General features: G+C 46.5%; 1 protein-coding gene across 8 annotated transcripts in view; it reads left to right on the top strand.

Annotated features, from left to right (window-relative positions):
* The window catches only part of TENM4 (teneurin transmembrane protein 4), an 801,291-nt gene that overhangs the window by 523,605 nt on the left and 260,236 nt on the right, over positions 1-17,450 (top strand). For all 8 annotated transcript variants that reach the window (XM_058306052.2, XM_058306055.2, XM_058306053.2 and 5 more), the window contains one exon: positions 6,470-6,722. In XM_058306052.2, coding sequence (XP_058162035.1) covers positions 6,470-6,722 — 253 coding nt within the window. The remainder of the gene's footprint in view (positions 1-6,469; positions 6,723-17,450) is intronic.

Genomic DNA, 17,450 nt, shown 5'->3' with positions numbered 1-17,450 from the left:
CCAAAATGTACTCATCAAATGCAATGAATGTACCACACTAATGAAAGAAGTTGTTGATGTGGGAGGAGTGGGAGGTGTGGGGAGTGAGGTATATTTTTTAATATAACATTTTATGTGATCCATGTTTCTTTTAAAAAAAAGATAATTAAAAAATTTTAAAATTAAAAAAAGTCAAAAAGGAAAAGAAAAGAGACACAAGAATGAATACACAATGAGAGATCCAACAAAGCAGGGAACAGAGGTGGCTCAAGTGATTAGGTGCCTCCCTCCCCTGTCAGAGGTCCCGGGTTCGGTTCCTGATGCCTCCTAAAGAAACAAGGAAGATGAACAGACACCACAAGTACAAACCATGAAGGAATGGGGAGAAGTAAATAGTGAGATAAAGCTTTAAAAAACAACAACAACATTCCCCCAATGGGCCTTGCTCTCTCAGGCTTCAGAATCTCCCGCATATGCATCTTCCTCTGCCTAGAATGCCCTTTAGACACAGGTCACATGTCCCTTCTTGTGACAGCTTCCCGGGCCCAACAGAGGCTGGCACGCCAGCCTGTGTGCTCCATGGTGCTCCAGGGGCTGGTAGTGTAATGCTCACAACAATCCCAGGGGCTAGCTTTTGGAAAGTGCTCACGGTGTAATAGCATCAACGTGGGCCCTTCACTGGTATTAACTCACAATATAAATAAGGTAGAGTGGTTAAGAGGATTGGCCGTGAAGCCAGACGGCCTGAGGTCAGATTCTGATTTCCATCACTTTAATGGTTTTGTAATCCTGGGCAAATTATTTATCCTTTCTGTGCCTCCATTGCCTCATCTACAAAATCGGGAGTAATAGTACCATCGTCACGGGAGAGTTAAAAGGATTAAATAAGTAAAGCACTTAGAAAGTGTCTGGTACATTGTAAGTACTCGGTAGATGTGAATTCCTCCAGTTTCATCATGATCACCACATTGGGTGGTATCTGTGTGCTTGTTATTGCTATTAGAGAGCAACCACCTCAGCGTTAAGAACCATATTTGTTTCATCTCTGCATGTGTGCATTCAGTCTTCATCGTCCTCCTTTTATTACCATTACTATTATAAATGCATTTTATTGATGAAAAATTAGAGGCTCAGAGAAATCAAGTGACTTGCCTGATATCATTCAGCTTTTAAAAGGCAAAGCCAGTGTTGAATCTAGATCCATGAGACATTCGAATTCTGCGCTTGTGCCTTTCTCTACCCTCTGTCCCACCAAACAGTGGCTATTTAACATGGATGTGGCTCAGTCTCGTCTTATAGCTCAAGTTCCTGCAACACCAGGGTGTCATCACCTGTCGTGCACCTTGAACCAGGACAGAGAGGTCTGGGTTTGGGTAGCCGCCTCTGGTTTGCTCCGAGATGCTTATCTAATGCAGAAATGGGCGGGCACCTGTTAACGCATGGAGACCTCCGTGTCCACCCTGTTCTGAGTGTGGGGCTGCAGCGTCCGCTTCAACTTGATCTGCATTTTGAGCTACAGGCACCCTCCTGAGACCAGGGCTCCCGGAGACCAGCGCGTTGTCCCGAGTGGATTCAGCTGTAAAAAAGATCCCACATTCCTACAGATGTTTCCTGCTCTTTCTTTTACCTGGTTTCTTGCTTTGGAATGACTGTTGTAAATGCTGTAGAATGATCACGGTGGTGGCTATTTAGTGCTTTGCAACTTATTCATTCAACACACCTATTGTAATTGTGGGATTAACAGCTACCTTTTTTTTTTTTTTTTTGTACTACTGTATTCTGGCACTATGCTAAGCAACTCACATGCATGATTTCATCTAAAGCTCATAACAACCTGCTAAGTGGGATTACTGTCGTTCAGTGATAAGAAAACCCAAGCTCCAAGAAATTCAGTCACTTGATGAAGGTCAAAGAGGTCATACATGACAGCGCCAAACTTGAACCCAGGGCTGTCTGATGCCAGCCCCAGTCTCTTTGTGTTATTTACCCTCTGCCTAGCTCGCTATGATTTTAGCTGAGAGAACTGCACCCAGGAGGCTCTGGTGTTCAGGATTTTTGTGCATATAAAATTAGGTACCTGAAATGTTAGAGGGTACCAGAAACTGCAAATATACCTGAGAACTTGTAGGAAGGAGAAAAAAGTTCCCATAAACCAGGTTTGCAAAACTCAAATAAGCAAGTGGCCTTTATTGACAGAGGTGTATGCAAATAGCAGTAAAAAAAAAATGACTCACATTTGGGCTTGATTCAGAGATACACTGGGTAGCTCTATTTGTGAGAAGCCAGTGCAAACTGGAATTTACCAGTACAGCTTTGCAAATGTATGCCAATGCTTACTCCCAGGTTGCAAGTGAAAAGCAATTGATAGCGCATTTAAGAAGTCCTGGCTTCCTGATTCGTTGTTCTCTCCCCCACATTCCATAAACATTTCCTGAGGGCCTACTCTGTACCAGGCTCTGGGCTGCCACTGGAGATGTGGAAATGAGTTACCCATGGGCCCTTCCCCTCATAACTTAATGAGTCCACTGCATACTTGGCATCTGAGCAAAGGCCATGCTTCTTCAGAGTCCATAAAGTGGTAAAGTAGGACTACATGCCCTTCCGTAGATGCCAGCTCAAGGATCAGAGAGGTGGAGCAAGTTGTTGGAAGCTGCTCAGCCAGACACTGGAAGAGACCTTTCCTCGGCCATAACTATCTCATTCACTGTTGTATTCTCGGCTCCCCATTCCAGGACCTGACCCAGAACAGACACGTAATAAATGCTGAATGAATGAATTGATCCTGAGTTTCCCCTCTTTACAGTAAATATTGGGAGGAAGGGTATGGGAGAATAGAGGTTTCCCTTATAACCTCTCACCTCCATCTTCCTTCCTGGCCAATGAGCAAGGAGCAGAAAGGATAGTCAAGTCAGACTAGAGGAAATATTTACCCCTGGGAAAGTCCATGCTTCCTCTTTGAAGGTTGTGAGTGAGGCTTTCCTGGCTGAGCCTCCAAGCAAAGAACGTTTATTTCCCTTGGGAACCTGGTAAGCATCCAGGACCCCTGTCCTAAGGTTCTCAGAGTGGAGGTGGTTAGGGAAGGGAAACACAGGGCCCCCAAAGTCTGCATATTTGCACACAGATATTCTTCCCACTAGCCTTACCCTCTTGGACAGACTGCCCGAACCACTCACCTGTGACTCAGCCACTCACTCAGTAAGCCAAAAGTGAGCATCTGCTCTTCTCGACACACAGTGCAGTGATCACCCAGCACAGAGAAGGATGGGATTTTCACACCTCCTAGGGCGGCAAGATGGGACAGCCATACGCATTCTCTGGGGGAGCAGATACAGTGTCAGGTGAGAGGTCCCGGGTCCCTGCTGTGGGCATTCAATGGAGGGAGAAGAGAACTTTGGGGAGGATAGCTAAAGGAAGGCTTTCTGGAGGAGGGAGCAACTGAGCCAGGCCTCAAACAATAGAGAGTAGTTGGACCAGGACATGCCCTGCCCCACAGGAGTATTTCCTTTAAGAAGTTAGTTTTTAGATCTGTGGCCAGTGGCCTTACACTTAAAATCTCATCCTTCCAGGATTTCTGGCAGTGCTTCTCGACACGTTACCAAGCCAGAGTCTGGCATCCCCAGTAGTCCCAGTGGGACAGCACAGATGTCTGTTAGCTTGCGGGCAGCCAGCCCCGGCCCAGGCCTCAGGCATGGGTTGCTTTCACTGAGGGGGTAAGACCCTGCCTCTTCCTGCCTTTCCCTGCATGGAGACATGACAGGCAGGTGGAATTTATAAGGATAAGCCTCAGGTGCCTCCTGTGTGAAAGGGGGTTGCTAACGTTCCTTCCAGGGGATGTCCTGAGCATTAGAAAAGTCAAGGCTGAAGTGAAAGTGTACATAGTAGGTGATCAAATACATGGCAGCAGCTACTAGTATCAATTTAGTAAAGCACCATGAGGAGGTTGATTCCTAGTGGGGACAGAGGCAAGCACCAGCCTTGCCTTCCCTGCTGGCCTCCTGATGACCACTGGACAGAAGTGGTTTGGTCACTCTGTCTTCACTGCTCCAGTGCCGTGGACTGGACATCCCAGGAGGGTGGGGGGACATTGAGCCCGGGAGGCTCCTTCTGCGGCTGGCTGCTTCTCTTCTGGGCTCCATCCGTCTCCATTAAAGTGCTGCATGAGGACAGCTGGACAAAACCAACAACGCTGCACACTCGCACCTTCGCCCGGGTCCAAGGCTGTCTTCACCTCTGCCTGGACGGATCGTGATGGCTTCCAGGGTCTTTCCCCTTCCATCAGGGACGTCCCTGCTGGCTCCGCTGGCCCAGAGCCTTGCACACCTTCAAGGGTGCCATTCACACCCTGCGGCCTTCCTCCTCACTGGAGCTGAGGTTTCAGTTCCCCAGGCTTCTGGGGAAGGGTGCGGCTGGGGAGGAGGGCGCAGAGGGATGCTGATGAACAGTGAGGCTGGAAAGACAGGCCTGGGTCACATTCCTGGGACTCTGTGGGCCCCATGCAGGTCTATCCTGAAGGCGGCAGTCTGCCATAGGGAAGTGATCCTCTGCAGGGGAGGGTGTCTTTTTTCCCTTCCATCCCAACCCATCCTCCTCCTCTCTAGATTTGCTCTATAACCCCTAGGCTTACAAGATTGGGTTACCTAAAAAGCAGAGAATGATTCACTTTCCACTAAGAATAGCCTTCATACTGGTGGTACCTCTCACTTGGTTGTGCTTGAAGGTGTCCAGAAACTTCCCTCCTGGTTCATGGAAGAGCTGTAGAATCACATCCCTTGATTTGAGTCCTGGTTTTTGTTGAGTCTGTCTCCTCTAAAATACAGGTCTCTGCCTCACAGTATTTTCATGAGGACCAAATGAAGGGAAAATCTTTGTAAACTGTGAACTTCAGCGATGTTTCCTTCATACTGGTTGTCTCATTTGATTTCACTGTGGTTCAGTGATCCCCTTAGTAAGCCATTTTCCTCCATTTTATAGATGAGAAAACTGAGGTGCAAAGAAGTTAAGTGACTTGTTTATAGTTATACAGTTAATAAGTGGCAGAATCCACATTAGAATCTAATTTCCTGACTTCTTCACCCCTATGATATCATCAGCTTCCAAAGATTAAGTTTTCTGTGAGCAGAGCTTAGGTAGGTGGTAGATAAAATGTACCTCCAGGACTTGTCTCATTTGGGATATCTCCAGAACTTTTTATTTCATTTGTTTTAAGCAACATCCACTTAGCCATGTGAGCTTGGGCACTCTGCTTACCTGCTCTGAGTCTAAGAATACTATCCGTAAAATGGGTTAATAATAATACCTGTCTCTTTGAGTAGTTGAAGGGAGTAAATAAAATATTTCATTTCCCTTGGATAAAACAATACGTGCTCTGTAAGGGTTGTAAGGATCAGCTGAATTAACATACATATTGCCTCAGAACAGTTCTTGGCACATTCCAAGTGCTCAGTAAAGGTTAGCAGTGGTTACTTCCCACAGACACCAGCATGGCTCACTCCCTTTTCACTCCGAAGTCCCTTCTCTCTGAGGCCATCTCTGGCCACTCCACCTAAAATCTCACCACATACCCATACACAGCTAGAGGTTCCTCCCCGCCTTTATGTTTTTTCCTCAGATCTATCATCATCCCAGGAAACTATATATTCTACTTATGTATTGTGTTTGCTACATTTACTGTATGTCATTATGTATAATCAGTGATTTTTAAATTTTTGTAAAATCAGATTGCTGAGCCCCTCCCAAGGGTTCCTGACTCACTAAGTCTCAGGCAGGGCTGGAGAATTTTCATTTCCAACAAATTCCCTGGTGATGTTGAAGCCGCTGGCGGCCAGTCAGGGACCACACTTGGAAACCACTGCTTTAAAAGTATGAGATTGGTGATATCTGCATCTCTCTCCCTCCCTCCCTCTCTCATCTTGCGTACTCTCTCCATCCCCTGCTAGAACTTAAGCTCAACGAGAACAGGAATGTTTGTCCATTTTGTTCATTCCTGTAGCCCCAGCACCTGGAATAGCAGGTACCTAATAAATAGCTGTTGAACACTTACTGAATGAACAGATATATAGATTTTTTCCATGTCTGATGAGCATTGACTGTTCTGCCCTGCCCTTGTTCCTTCTCTCTGGCCCCGTTCCCAGCCCCAGGCAGGGCCACGCTGCCCCCTGATGTGTGTTTGTGTTCTAGATCACCCCCGCTGCCCACAGAACCACCCTTGGCCCCGGGCAGGGCCCTGCGGCCCCCCTGACACATGTTTGTGTTCTAGATCACCCCCGCTGCCCACAGAACCACCCTTGGCCCCGGGCAGGGCCCTGCGGCCCCCCTGACACGTATTTGTGTTCTAGATCACCCCGCAGCTTGCAGGACCACCGGCGGCCCAGGCAGAGCCCTGCGGCCCCCCTGATGCCTGTTTGTGTTCTAGATCACCCCAGCGGCCTGCAGAACCACCCGCGGCCCGGGCAGGGCCCTGCTGCCCCCCTGATGCCTGTTTGTGTTCTAGATCACCCCAGCGGCCTGCAGAACCACCCGCGGCTCCGGACGCCGCCGCCGCCTCTGTCTCACGCGCACACCCCCAACCAGCACCATGCGGCCTCCATTACCTCCCTGAACCGAGGCAACTTCACCCCGAGGAGCAACCCCAGCCCGGCCCCCACGGACCACTCGCTCCCCGGGGAGCCCCCCACCGGCGCCCCGGAGCCCGCGCACGCCCAGGACAACTGGCTGCTCAACAGCAACATCCCGCTGGAGACCAGGTGCGGCGAGGGGCGGAGCTGGGCAAGACGGGCTGGGGCTGGGGGCTGGGCACCAGGGGAGAGCGGCGGTGGGGAGGGGGCTTGGCCAGGGCAGGAGGGTCCTTTGCACAGCTCAGGGATGGTTGTCTGACTGCCAGAGAAGAGGGCCAGGGGCGCGGGGCAGAAGGGGCATGGGCTTTGCGAACAGTCCAGGCCTGCCGACTGCTTACCAAACGTGTGACCTCGGTGAAGTTGCCAGCCCCTGGCTCCTCACTCTACCTTCCTTAGGAGGGTCTCTGTAAGGTAGGTGAGGGCTATGTGGGGTCCTAGCTGGCACAGGGGTCTGCCCTGGCCCTCCCTTCCACCTGTCCCAACCCTGCCCTGATTTCATCACCAATGCCTAGCCTGGGGCCTGCCTGCCCTGCAGTGGGTGCTCAGTGAGTGGCAGCCTCCCCTCCCCACCTTTCCTCCTTTTCTTATCCCTTTCATTCAAAGCCCTAATAATCCTTACCAGTTATACCTCAGCTTTTGGTTTACAAGGGCCTGCCTCTGTGTGATATTATACAATTATCAGGCCCTGAATCACACGGTAGCATTATGACTAGGATCCCTGTTTGGGAGTTTTGGAAACTGAGCGTCAGAGATAGTTGATCACGACCTTAGAGTCACAGAAGATTTGAGCCCGGGTTGCCTGACCCATGTCCAGCGCTGTTTCCACTTACACCACAGCTTCCTTATCTTGCTCTTTCTGGCCCTCTCCCTTCTCCCAGCCCTGTTGTCAAGTGCTGGCTTCAGTTCAGGAGCTTGGGTCTGAGTTCTTAGCAGTTCTCTCCTCTCCTGAACCATTATTTTTCCAACGTGTAATGATTTTTCTTCTGATAACAAAAAACCGTGCAAGCTCACTGGAGAAATGCAGAAAAATATAAAAATGAAATTTAGATTTAACTCTAACCCTATCAGTTTGAGACAAGTACTATTTACATTTGAGGATACAGCCTTTCTCTTCTTTTCCTAAATTGAAAATAAAATGTCCCAGGTTGGCAAAATTGGAACCTCTTCTTCTTCTACTACCCTGTTTCTTAAAGTTGTGGGAAATGTAGATTTTATTTTCTCAAACTTATGTTCTTTCTCTGTGAAGGGAACAAAAAGCATACCATATTTAAGGAAGTGAAATTAATGTATATGTGGAACGTGTACATATCTAACATTGCCTGGCATATAGCTATGATAGTCACATACTGAGCTTGTAGGGCCCAGTGAAAGAAAAACAGTCTCCTTTTGCCTCATTTTACTTCTGTAGAACCATTTCCCCAAGAGCAAGTGCCCCAAGGATGTAATCCACCCCACCTCCCCCTTCTCATAATTAATATTATTTCTGTTAACATCTTTTAAAATCATGTGTGTCCTTCCCCTACATGCTTCCTCTGTTCTCATCAGTAGCAGAGTCAGATAATTGTATGTCATCCCTGCCCGAGGCAGCTTAATCAGATCGCCGTTATTCCCAATGTGTTTATTGAATGACTGAGCATAGCCGTAAGAAGCCAGCAGATAATCAATGGTTCTGATTCTCTGCAGGGAGCACAGTAGCCACTCTCTCTGCTTGGATGGTCATTTTTCTCACTTAGGATCACTTGTGGGGGTGGGTGGGGCATGGCAGGGACTTACTCCAGTCTCCAGGTTTTTCCAAAGCAAAGGAAGATAGGGAAGCGGACTTGGCCCAGTGGTTAGGGCGTCCGTCTACCACATGGGAGGTCGGCGGTTCAAACCCCGGGCCTCCTTGACCCGTGTGGAGCTGGCCCATGCGCAGTGCTGATGCGCGCAAGGAGTGCCCTGCCACGCAGGGGTGTCCCCGCGTAGGGGAGCCCCACACACAAGGAGTGCACCCCGTAAGGAGAGCCGCCCAGCGCGAAAGGAAGTGCAGCCTGCCCAGGCATGGCGCTGCCCACACGGATGCAGCAAGGTGATGCAACAAAAAGAAACAGAGTTTCCCTTCAACAAAAAGAAACACAGATTCCCGTGCCCCTGACGACAACAGAAGTGGACAAAGAAGAAGACAGGGAAGCAGACTTGGCCCAGTGGTTAGGGCATCCGTCTACCACATGGGAGGTCCGTGGTTCAAACCCCGGGCCTCCTTGACCCTTGTGGAGCTGGCCCATGCGCAGTGCGGATGCGTGCAAGGACTGCCCTGCCACGCAGGGGTGTCCCCCGTAGGGGAGCCCCACGCGCAAGAAGCCCCATGCACAAGGTGTGCACCCATAAGGAGGGCCCCCCAGCGCAAAAGAAAGAGCAGCCTGCCCAGGAATGGCGCCGCCCACACTTCCCGTGCCGCTGACGACAACAGAAGCGGACAAAGAAACAAGACGCAGCAAATAGACACAGAGAACAGACAACTGGGGGTGGTGAGTTGTGGGGAAGGGGAGATAAATAAATAAATCTTTAAAAAAAAAAAAAGGAAAGGAAGATAGAGGGCAAGCAGCAAGGGGATTTTCCTAGTGGTTAATTAGAGGTGCGAGGACGACCTCACCTCACCTCTCCTGCCTACAGCCTGTGCTCGCCGGGCTTTCTGACCCTCTTTCCTCCTATACCCCCCACTCTAACTACATGGAACTTAGTTTTCTGTTTCCTTATACTTTATTACTCAAGCAGTAAACATTTGTGGTAAAAGAGTTAGAAAATGGAAAAAAGCAAGAAGAAAATCATGTATATCCACCACCAAAAGGTAACCATTGTTAACCATGTTGGTATATACTCATATATACCATTTTATGTATATATGTATATATATACACACACACAACATAGTTAAATATATTTACTATCCAGTATATGTATGTGTATGCCAGTGTGTATATATGTGCATTTATCAGCGTTCCCTCAAACCTATCCTTTGGTGCCTTTGTACATATTCTTGTTCAGCCCTCTGCTGGAGTTGTCTTCCTCCTCACTTCTTAGTCTAGCAAAGACCTACTTATTCTTGAAGACCCAGATGAAATGCTTAAGGAAGCCTTTTTCTGTGACTCCAGGGTCCTGTGCATCTAAAAACAGCCCAAAACCAGGAGAGGTGTCTAATGTAGTAGATAATATCATCACAATTCTGGATCTTAACACTGCCCTTAATTAATCGATGGCAAAGAACCAACAAGGTACAGTTTAAGAGTGATCAATGTCAAGTCTGGGAGATAGAATCATAAATGATTTTGACCTACTTGGTGAGCTGGAGAGAGTATGGGCTTTAGAGTCAGATGAACTTGGATTCCTATCATGGCTTTAACTCTTACTAACTGGGCAAGTTACTTAACATTTCTGAGCCTTGATTTCCCCATCAGTAAATTGAGTTAAGAATTCATATTTCTCAAAGAGCTAGAGAGGAAGTAATGAGATCATAGTACTATCACACAGGGTAGTTCCTTTTTTTTCCCTGTGGATCTGCTTCCCATATTAATCCTTTGAAGAACAATGTCACTCAGAAATATTTATTGAGCCCCCCTACTTACCTGAGAAGCTGAGAGAAAATAGTAGTTTTTATCTCTTCTCTACTTTGGAAAAGTCATTAAGATTGGCCCTGATGTTCTGAGGGCATAAGTGACAATTCATTCATTGTAGTGAATTGATCAGAACACAGATTTTAGGGCCAGGCATACCCTCTGCAGAAACTCCCACCCCAGCACTCACTTGCTGTGGCCCTAGACCTTGTATTCCTTCATTTCTAAAATGGAGAAAACTGTAGTATCTTCCTGTTCCGATGGTCTACCCTTCATAACAAACTTCTCCAACCCTTTAGTGACTTAAAAAACCACTTGATTATATTTCACAATCTGGTGAGTCAACAGTCTAGGCAGGACTCAGCTGGACTCTTCTTGTCCCGGTAGTGTTGACTGGGGTCAATCTGTGGTTTTCCTCTGGCAGCTGGGCCAATCTGGAGGATCCTCGATGGCTACACTTACATGCCTGACGCCTTGGTGGGGACGGCTGGAAAGCTGGACTCAGCCTTCCCATGCGGTCTTCCTAGCAGGGTGGTTTGCTTCTTATTTGGTGGCCCAGAGCTCCAAAACACTGAGACAGAAACTGTCGATCCTCTTAAAACATGGCCCGGAACTGGCATGCTGTCAATTCTGTTGGTCAAAGTAGTCAAAGGCCAGCTAGCTTCAATGGGAGTTGAAATAGACCCTACCTCTCAATGGGAGGAGGTCAAAGAATTTGCGGTCATCTTTAATTCACCACACTATGTTAGAAAGCTGTTGTAACTATCACATAAGATAATGTCTGAAAATGCCTTAGCATAGTTATTTATTGAATAACATGTATTACATGAAAAGTAATGTAATACATGTTATTCAATAAATAGTCATTCAGTGCCTACCATGTGCCTAGTAGGTAAGATATTTAAGAGAACAGATTCTTAACTTGCTGTAGTACATGTGCCCTGATAGAGGCAAACACAGGGAATGTGCTGTGTTTTCAATGTCTCCAGTTCCCCAGCACACAACACAGAGCTTTCCATGTGGTGGGTGCATAATAAATATTAACACAAAGGTGAAATGAATTAATGAATGATGAAACAAATGAGGGAAGGTTTACACTTAATTGAGACTTGAGTGCAGAAAAGGGAAGACTGCTCAATGGACCTGGTACTGTGTGAGCTGAGAGTTAAAGGATGAGAGGGAGCCCACTGCAGAGAGGAGAAGCGGGGACGGAGGGCCTGAAAGAGGCCCAGAAGCCCAAGGGTGGAGGGCCTTTTCCAGATCATTGTCCTAAATAGCTTTTGCCACGTCCCATCAGAATGGGGAGTCTACTAATGCCAGAGACATAGTCACAGATCTCTTTCCTAATTGGCAAACTGAGTCAGTATTGAGATTCTAAAATAAATAACTAAGCAAATACAATAACAGCTGGTGTAATGACCAGGGGGGGTTTAGATTTCATGCTGGCAGGAAAAAAAAAAGCTAGCAGAAGGGGGAAGGAGAGAGAAGGAACTGGGGTCAGCCCTCTTCTTCTATACCTGCTGTGTCTGTGGCACTCACCAAGGCTGAATCCCTGGGGAGAAGACTAGGTCCACCTGTGCTCCTTAGAGCTAGGCTGGGAGTTGCTCTAAACCCTGCAGGTGCATCTACAGTCCATTCTGGCAGGAGCCATATGCTCAGGGTCCCCAAACTCTGATCCTCTTCTTTTTCACTCTGTAGCATCAGGTGCTTAATTGATTTCACAGGGACTGTCTGATTAATAACCCATCAGGCTTGCCTTAGATGAAGAGAAAGCCAGAGCAGAAGGCTGCCAGACCTCGGCTCTAGCTCAGCTGATCCCTGGCCCACCCTGGGAGCCCGAGACCCACTTAGTGGTACACTCAATTTGGGGAGCAGTCCTGCCCACCTGGGGAATGGGGCCGCCCCGGTGATCTCCAGCCAGTGCTGGCGTGCTTCCTAGAATGGCACTCCGGCCAACCCCTGAGCATCGCAGGCCATGGAGATGGCCGTTCTGCCATGTCCCTCAGTGATTCGGTCACAGCCACGCACAAGACACACCGCTGCCTGTAAGAAGTTCCTGGTCTAGTGAGGCAGACAGGCCTGTGAACAAAGAAGCCAGGGTCCCGGGGACAGTGCTCTGCCGGAGGGAACGCTCTGAGTGGAGAGGATGGAGAGGCACCGCCTGCTTGGGAGCAGAAAGTAACAAGCCTCACAAACACTTACATTGTCCGTACTGCGGACCAGATACTCTTACACTATTTTAAGCACTTTACATATATTAACTCCTTAAGGCTCTCCTCTGCCTTAAGGTAGTGTGTCAGCCCCAAGGCCTCACCCCCAGCGTGATGATTCATTAGGGTGACCCACGCAACTCAGCTTATGGTCATACGCGTGTCTGTGATTTTTATGGGAACAGGATAGAAAAAACCAGCAATGGGAAAAGTCTGAGGGAAACCAGGTATAAGCTTCCAGAGCCCTCTTCCGGTGGCGTCACACAGGGCTTGCTTCAGTCCCCCCGCAGCAAGCTGTGAAAACGTGTAAAACGTAGCCAACCTGGGAAACTCAGGGGAGCCTCAGTGCCCAGGGTTTTTTCTGGGCCAATCACATACACACTCCTGACTGGCACAGACCCAGATTCCAGACTCTCAGGAGGAAAGGAGGTGTTGGGCATAAACCATATTGCTCTTACAAATAACTTAGGCACAGTGAGCCACTCTTACCACTTATTAGTTACCTCCCAAAATCTTTTAAGTTCCCAGACACCAGCCAGTCAGGTCTGCTAGTTAACCCTTGGCTTCGTAGGTAGGTAGTCTTATCATCATCCCCATTAGAGATGAATGTGAAGCACAGAGAAGTAAGTTGCTTAAGGTCACGCAGCCAATAAGTGGCATGGCAAGGATCCATACCCAGGATGGCTATCTCCAAAGCCCGTGCACCTTTCCATTATCCAATGCTGCCTCCCTGGCTGTTAGAGGCAACTTTTCAGAGCCTGCAGTAGTAGGAGTTTGCTAGGGAGAAAGGAATCCTGAGCAGAGGGGCAGTTGTGCAAAGCCAGAGGGGCAGGAGAGAGCTTGACATTCTGGAGAGCAGGCAAATAGTTGGGAGCACGGGTCCTCATGGGGTTGACAGTGAATGGGAATCGGCAATGGAGGACTCGGGTGATACGGCAAGGAAATGTTACTTCTCCCTGTGGGCACAGGGAGCTGGGGGCAGGTGCAGGTGGAGATGGGTAGCCACCGACATCTTTTACACAGGAAGATGACATGGTGGAACTGGCCTTTAGAAGGACTGGAGACCTGGTTCGTTTGTTATTCCTTTGTTCATTCGTTTGTGTAAATTCCAGTTCCATATCTAAGTCTTAGTGGGGCTTTGGCCCGGTCACTGACCCCTGCACACCGTGGGGTCTCAGCTGTAGCATGTAGGGTGTGGTCCGTGCCTGTCCTGCCCCACTGGTGGTCGTGAGGATCAGAGGCACTGGTGGCTGCCCCAAGGCTTTGCGGGCGGAAGCCCCGGGGCCTAGTGGGAGGAAAAGATCCAGGATGGTGGGCTCGCTCTGAGAAGATGGGCTTTTGAACAGGCCAGTCCTGCAGAGCTCCTGCCCTTTCAGCTTCTCGGCCACTTTCTTCCCAGAAGCCCCATGTTCACCCTGGTGAGGTGGACTCAGCCTCTCTTGGGCCAGCCTGCCTTGCCCTACACTAAGTCCCAGGGTCAAAGATAGATCGGGAAGCCCCTGCTTCTGGCGGCTGAGGAACTAGGCCAGGGCCCCCCGTAAGCCTTAAAGGAAAGCATTCCCCTGCCTGCTCTAAGAAAAGTTTTCAGATCAGCACAGGCTGGCCGTGCTCCCGCTCCAGGTGCTCAGTAACCTCTTCCCCAAGAGGCAGCTGGAGCTGTGAGGCGGAGAGATTGGGTCTGAGTCCCATCTCTGCCTTTGCCTTTCGTGTGACCTTGGGCGGTAATTTAACTGACCAGGGTCTCAGTTCCCATAGGTATAGCACAAGGTAATACCCACCCCTGTTGGGTCATGTGGACACACTGAGGACGCAGCACCAGTGAGCAGGAGACCATGCAAGGCAACGACCACAGGGGTATCCTTTGCTGGAGACAGAACTTCTGTTTCTCAGTAGAACTGAAAACCCAGCCTGTTGGGAGAGTGTCAGCACGCAATTTAGGGGCAATTTAACTGAGTAGCGTTAATTACATTCAAAATGTTATGCTACCATCACCACCATCCATTACCAAAACTTTTCCATCACCCCAAAGAGGAACTGTACCAATTGGGCCTTAACACCCCATTCCCTATTCCCATCCCAGCCCCTGGTACCCTGTATTCTAGTGTCTGACTATGTGAATTTGCTTAGTCTTATTATTTCATATCAGTGAGATCAAACAATATTTGTCCTCTGTGTCTGGCTTATGTCACTCAACATGATACCTTCAAGATTCATCTATGTTGTCACATGTATCAGAACTTCCTTCTTTTTACAGCTGACTGATATTCCATCATGTATATACACCACATTTTGTTGATCTATTTATCTGTTGATGGACACTTGGGTTGCTTCCATCTTTGGGCAATTGTGAATAATGTGCTCTGAACATCAGTGTACAAATATCTGTTCAAGTCCCTACTTTCAGTTCTTCTGGATATATATCTAAATGTGAGATGGCCAGTTCATATGGTAATGTTTTTTAACAAATCAATTTTATTGATAGATATTAATAAAGCATATAATCCATCCAAAGTGTAAAATCAATGGTATTTGGTATAATCACATAGTTGTGCATTCATCAATTCAGTCATTAATAGAGCATTTTCATTATTCCAAAAATAATTAAAAAACAAAAAACAGACAAACGAACAAAAACTCCTCACCTCTCAATCTTCCTGCGCTTCCCCTGCCATACACAGCTGCTGTTCTGTTTCTTTCTTTCTCATTTATTTGTATTTATATTTTGTATAGATGGAGCCTAGCAATATGTAGTACCTTGTGTCTAGTTTCTTTCCCTTAGTATATTTCCTTTTTTTAACCTTACTGGAAGATTATTAGTATATTACTATATACTACTGTCCATAGTTTGCTTTAGTTGTATTTTTGCCTGATCTTAACATCTTGTAGCATTAACATACATTTGTTTAGTTTCAAAGAAAAACAGTCAGATATGCAGTATTACCCATATTCATAATTCACACAAGGTTTCACTATCCTATACAGTCCCGTGTTACACTTTTTAGCTTTCCTTCTAGTAATATGCATGACCTTAGACTCTCCCTTTCAACCACTGTCATACCCATATAATAGCACTGCTAGTTACACACGCTCTGATGTGCTTTCACCTTTTCTATTCATTTCCAAAGATTTACTAACAACCTTTTTAACGATTTTGCACAGACTAACCCTCAGCTTTCCGTTCTCTACCCTCATTCTATTTTCTGGTGACCAGTATTCTAGTCATTAACACCACAAGTTTACATAATGTATTTAGTTCATAATAGCACAGTCATACAGTATTTGTCCTTTTCTATCTGTCTTACTTCACTCACATAATGTCTTCCATGTTCATCCATGTTGTCATATGTTTCATGACTTCATTTCTTCTTACCACTGCATAATATTCCATCGTGTGTATACACCACAGTTTATTTTTCCATTCATCAGTTGATGGACGCCTCGATTGTTTCCATCTTTTTATGATTGTGAGTAACGCTGTGAACATCAGTGTGCAGATGTTCACAGCTCTCAGTTCTGCTGGGTATATACCTAGTAGTGGGATTGTCATATCACATGACAAATCTATATTCAGCTTTCTTAGGAACTGCCAAACAGTCCTCTACAGTGGCTGTCCCATTCTGCATTCCTACCAACAGTGGATAAGCGTTCCTATCTCTCCACATCCTCTCCAACACTCGTAGTTTTCTGTCTATTTAATAGTGGCCATTTTAATAGGTGTGAAATGATATCTCCATCATAGCTTTGATTTGCATTTCCCTAACCTCTAGTGATGTTGAACATTTTTTCATGTGTTTTTTCGCCATTTGTATTTCTTCCTTTGGACAAATGTCCATTCAAGTCTTTTGCCCATTTTTTAATTGGGTTGTTTGTTTTTTTATTGAGTTTTGACATCTCTTTATATTTAATGGATATTAAACCCTTATCGGATATATGGTTTCCAGTATTTTCTCCCATTGAGTTGTCTGCCTTTTGACCCCTTTGACAAAGTCCTTTGAGGTGCAAAAGTGTTTAATTTTGAAGAGGCCCCATTTATCTATACTTTTATTGCTTGGGCTTTGGGTGTAAGATCCAAGAAACCACCTACCACAAGATCTCAGAGATGTTTCCCTACATTTGGTTTTAGTAGTTTTATGGTCCTGGCTTTTATATTTAGGTCTTTGATCCATTTTGAGTTGATTATGGTATAGGGAGTGAGATTGGGTCCTCTTTCCTTCTTTTGGTTATGGATATCCAGTTCTCTCAGCACCATTTGTTTAAGAGACTATTTTATCTCAGTAACATGGACTTGGTAGGTTTGTCAAAAAGTGATTGATGGAGCAAGTGTAGCTCAGTGGTTTAAGTGCCTGCTTCCCAAGTATGAGAACCCAGATTCAATCCCAGGTACCGCCTTAAAAAAAAAGGCACTCTCAATTCTATTCCACTGATTAATGGGTCTGTATTTATGCCACTGCCATGCTGTTTTGAGCACTGTAGCTTCGTAGTATGTTCCAAGGTCAGGCAGTGAAATTCCTTCCATGTCACTTTTCTCTTTTAGAATGCTTTCAGGTATTTGAGTGTACTTTCCTTCCAAATGAATTTGGTAATTGCCTTTTCTATTTCTGTAAAGTGTGCTGTGGAATATTGATTGGTATTGCATTGAGTCTCTGAATCAGTTTGGGTAAGACTGACATCTTCATGATATCTAGTCCATGAGCATGGAATGTCTTTCCATTTGATTAGGTCTTCTTTGAATTCTTTCAACATTGTTTTGTAGTTTTCTGAATATAGGTCCTGTATCTATTTGTTTAAATTTATTCCTGGGTATTGTATTCTTTTGTGGCTATTGTAAATGGATTTTTTAAAAAACTGATTTGCTCCTCAGATTGTTCAATACTAGTTTACAGAAACATTACTGATTTTTGCATATTGATCTTGTATCCTGCCACTTTATTAGTTTATTCGTTTATTAATTCAAGTAGCTTTGTTGTAGACATTTCAAAATTTTCTAAATATAGGATCATGTCATGTGCAAGTAGTGAGAGTTTTACTTCCTCTTTTCCTATTTGGATGTCTTTTTC

This window comes from Dasypus novemcinctus, chromosome 10, assembly GCF_030445035.2.
Source record: "Dasypus novemcinctus isolate mDasNov1 chromosome 10, mDasNov1.1.hap2, whole genome shotgun sequence".
Taxonomy (NCBI): Eukaryota; Metazoa; Chordata; class Mammalia; order Cingulata; family Dasypodidae; genus Dasypus; species Dasypus novemcinctus.
Note: the sequence above shows the minus strand (reverse complement) of the source record. Positions and strands in the feature narration are given on the sequence as shown.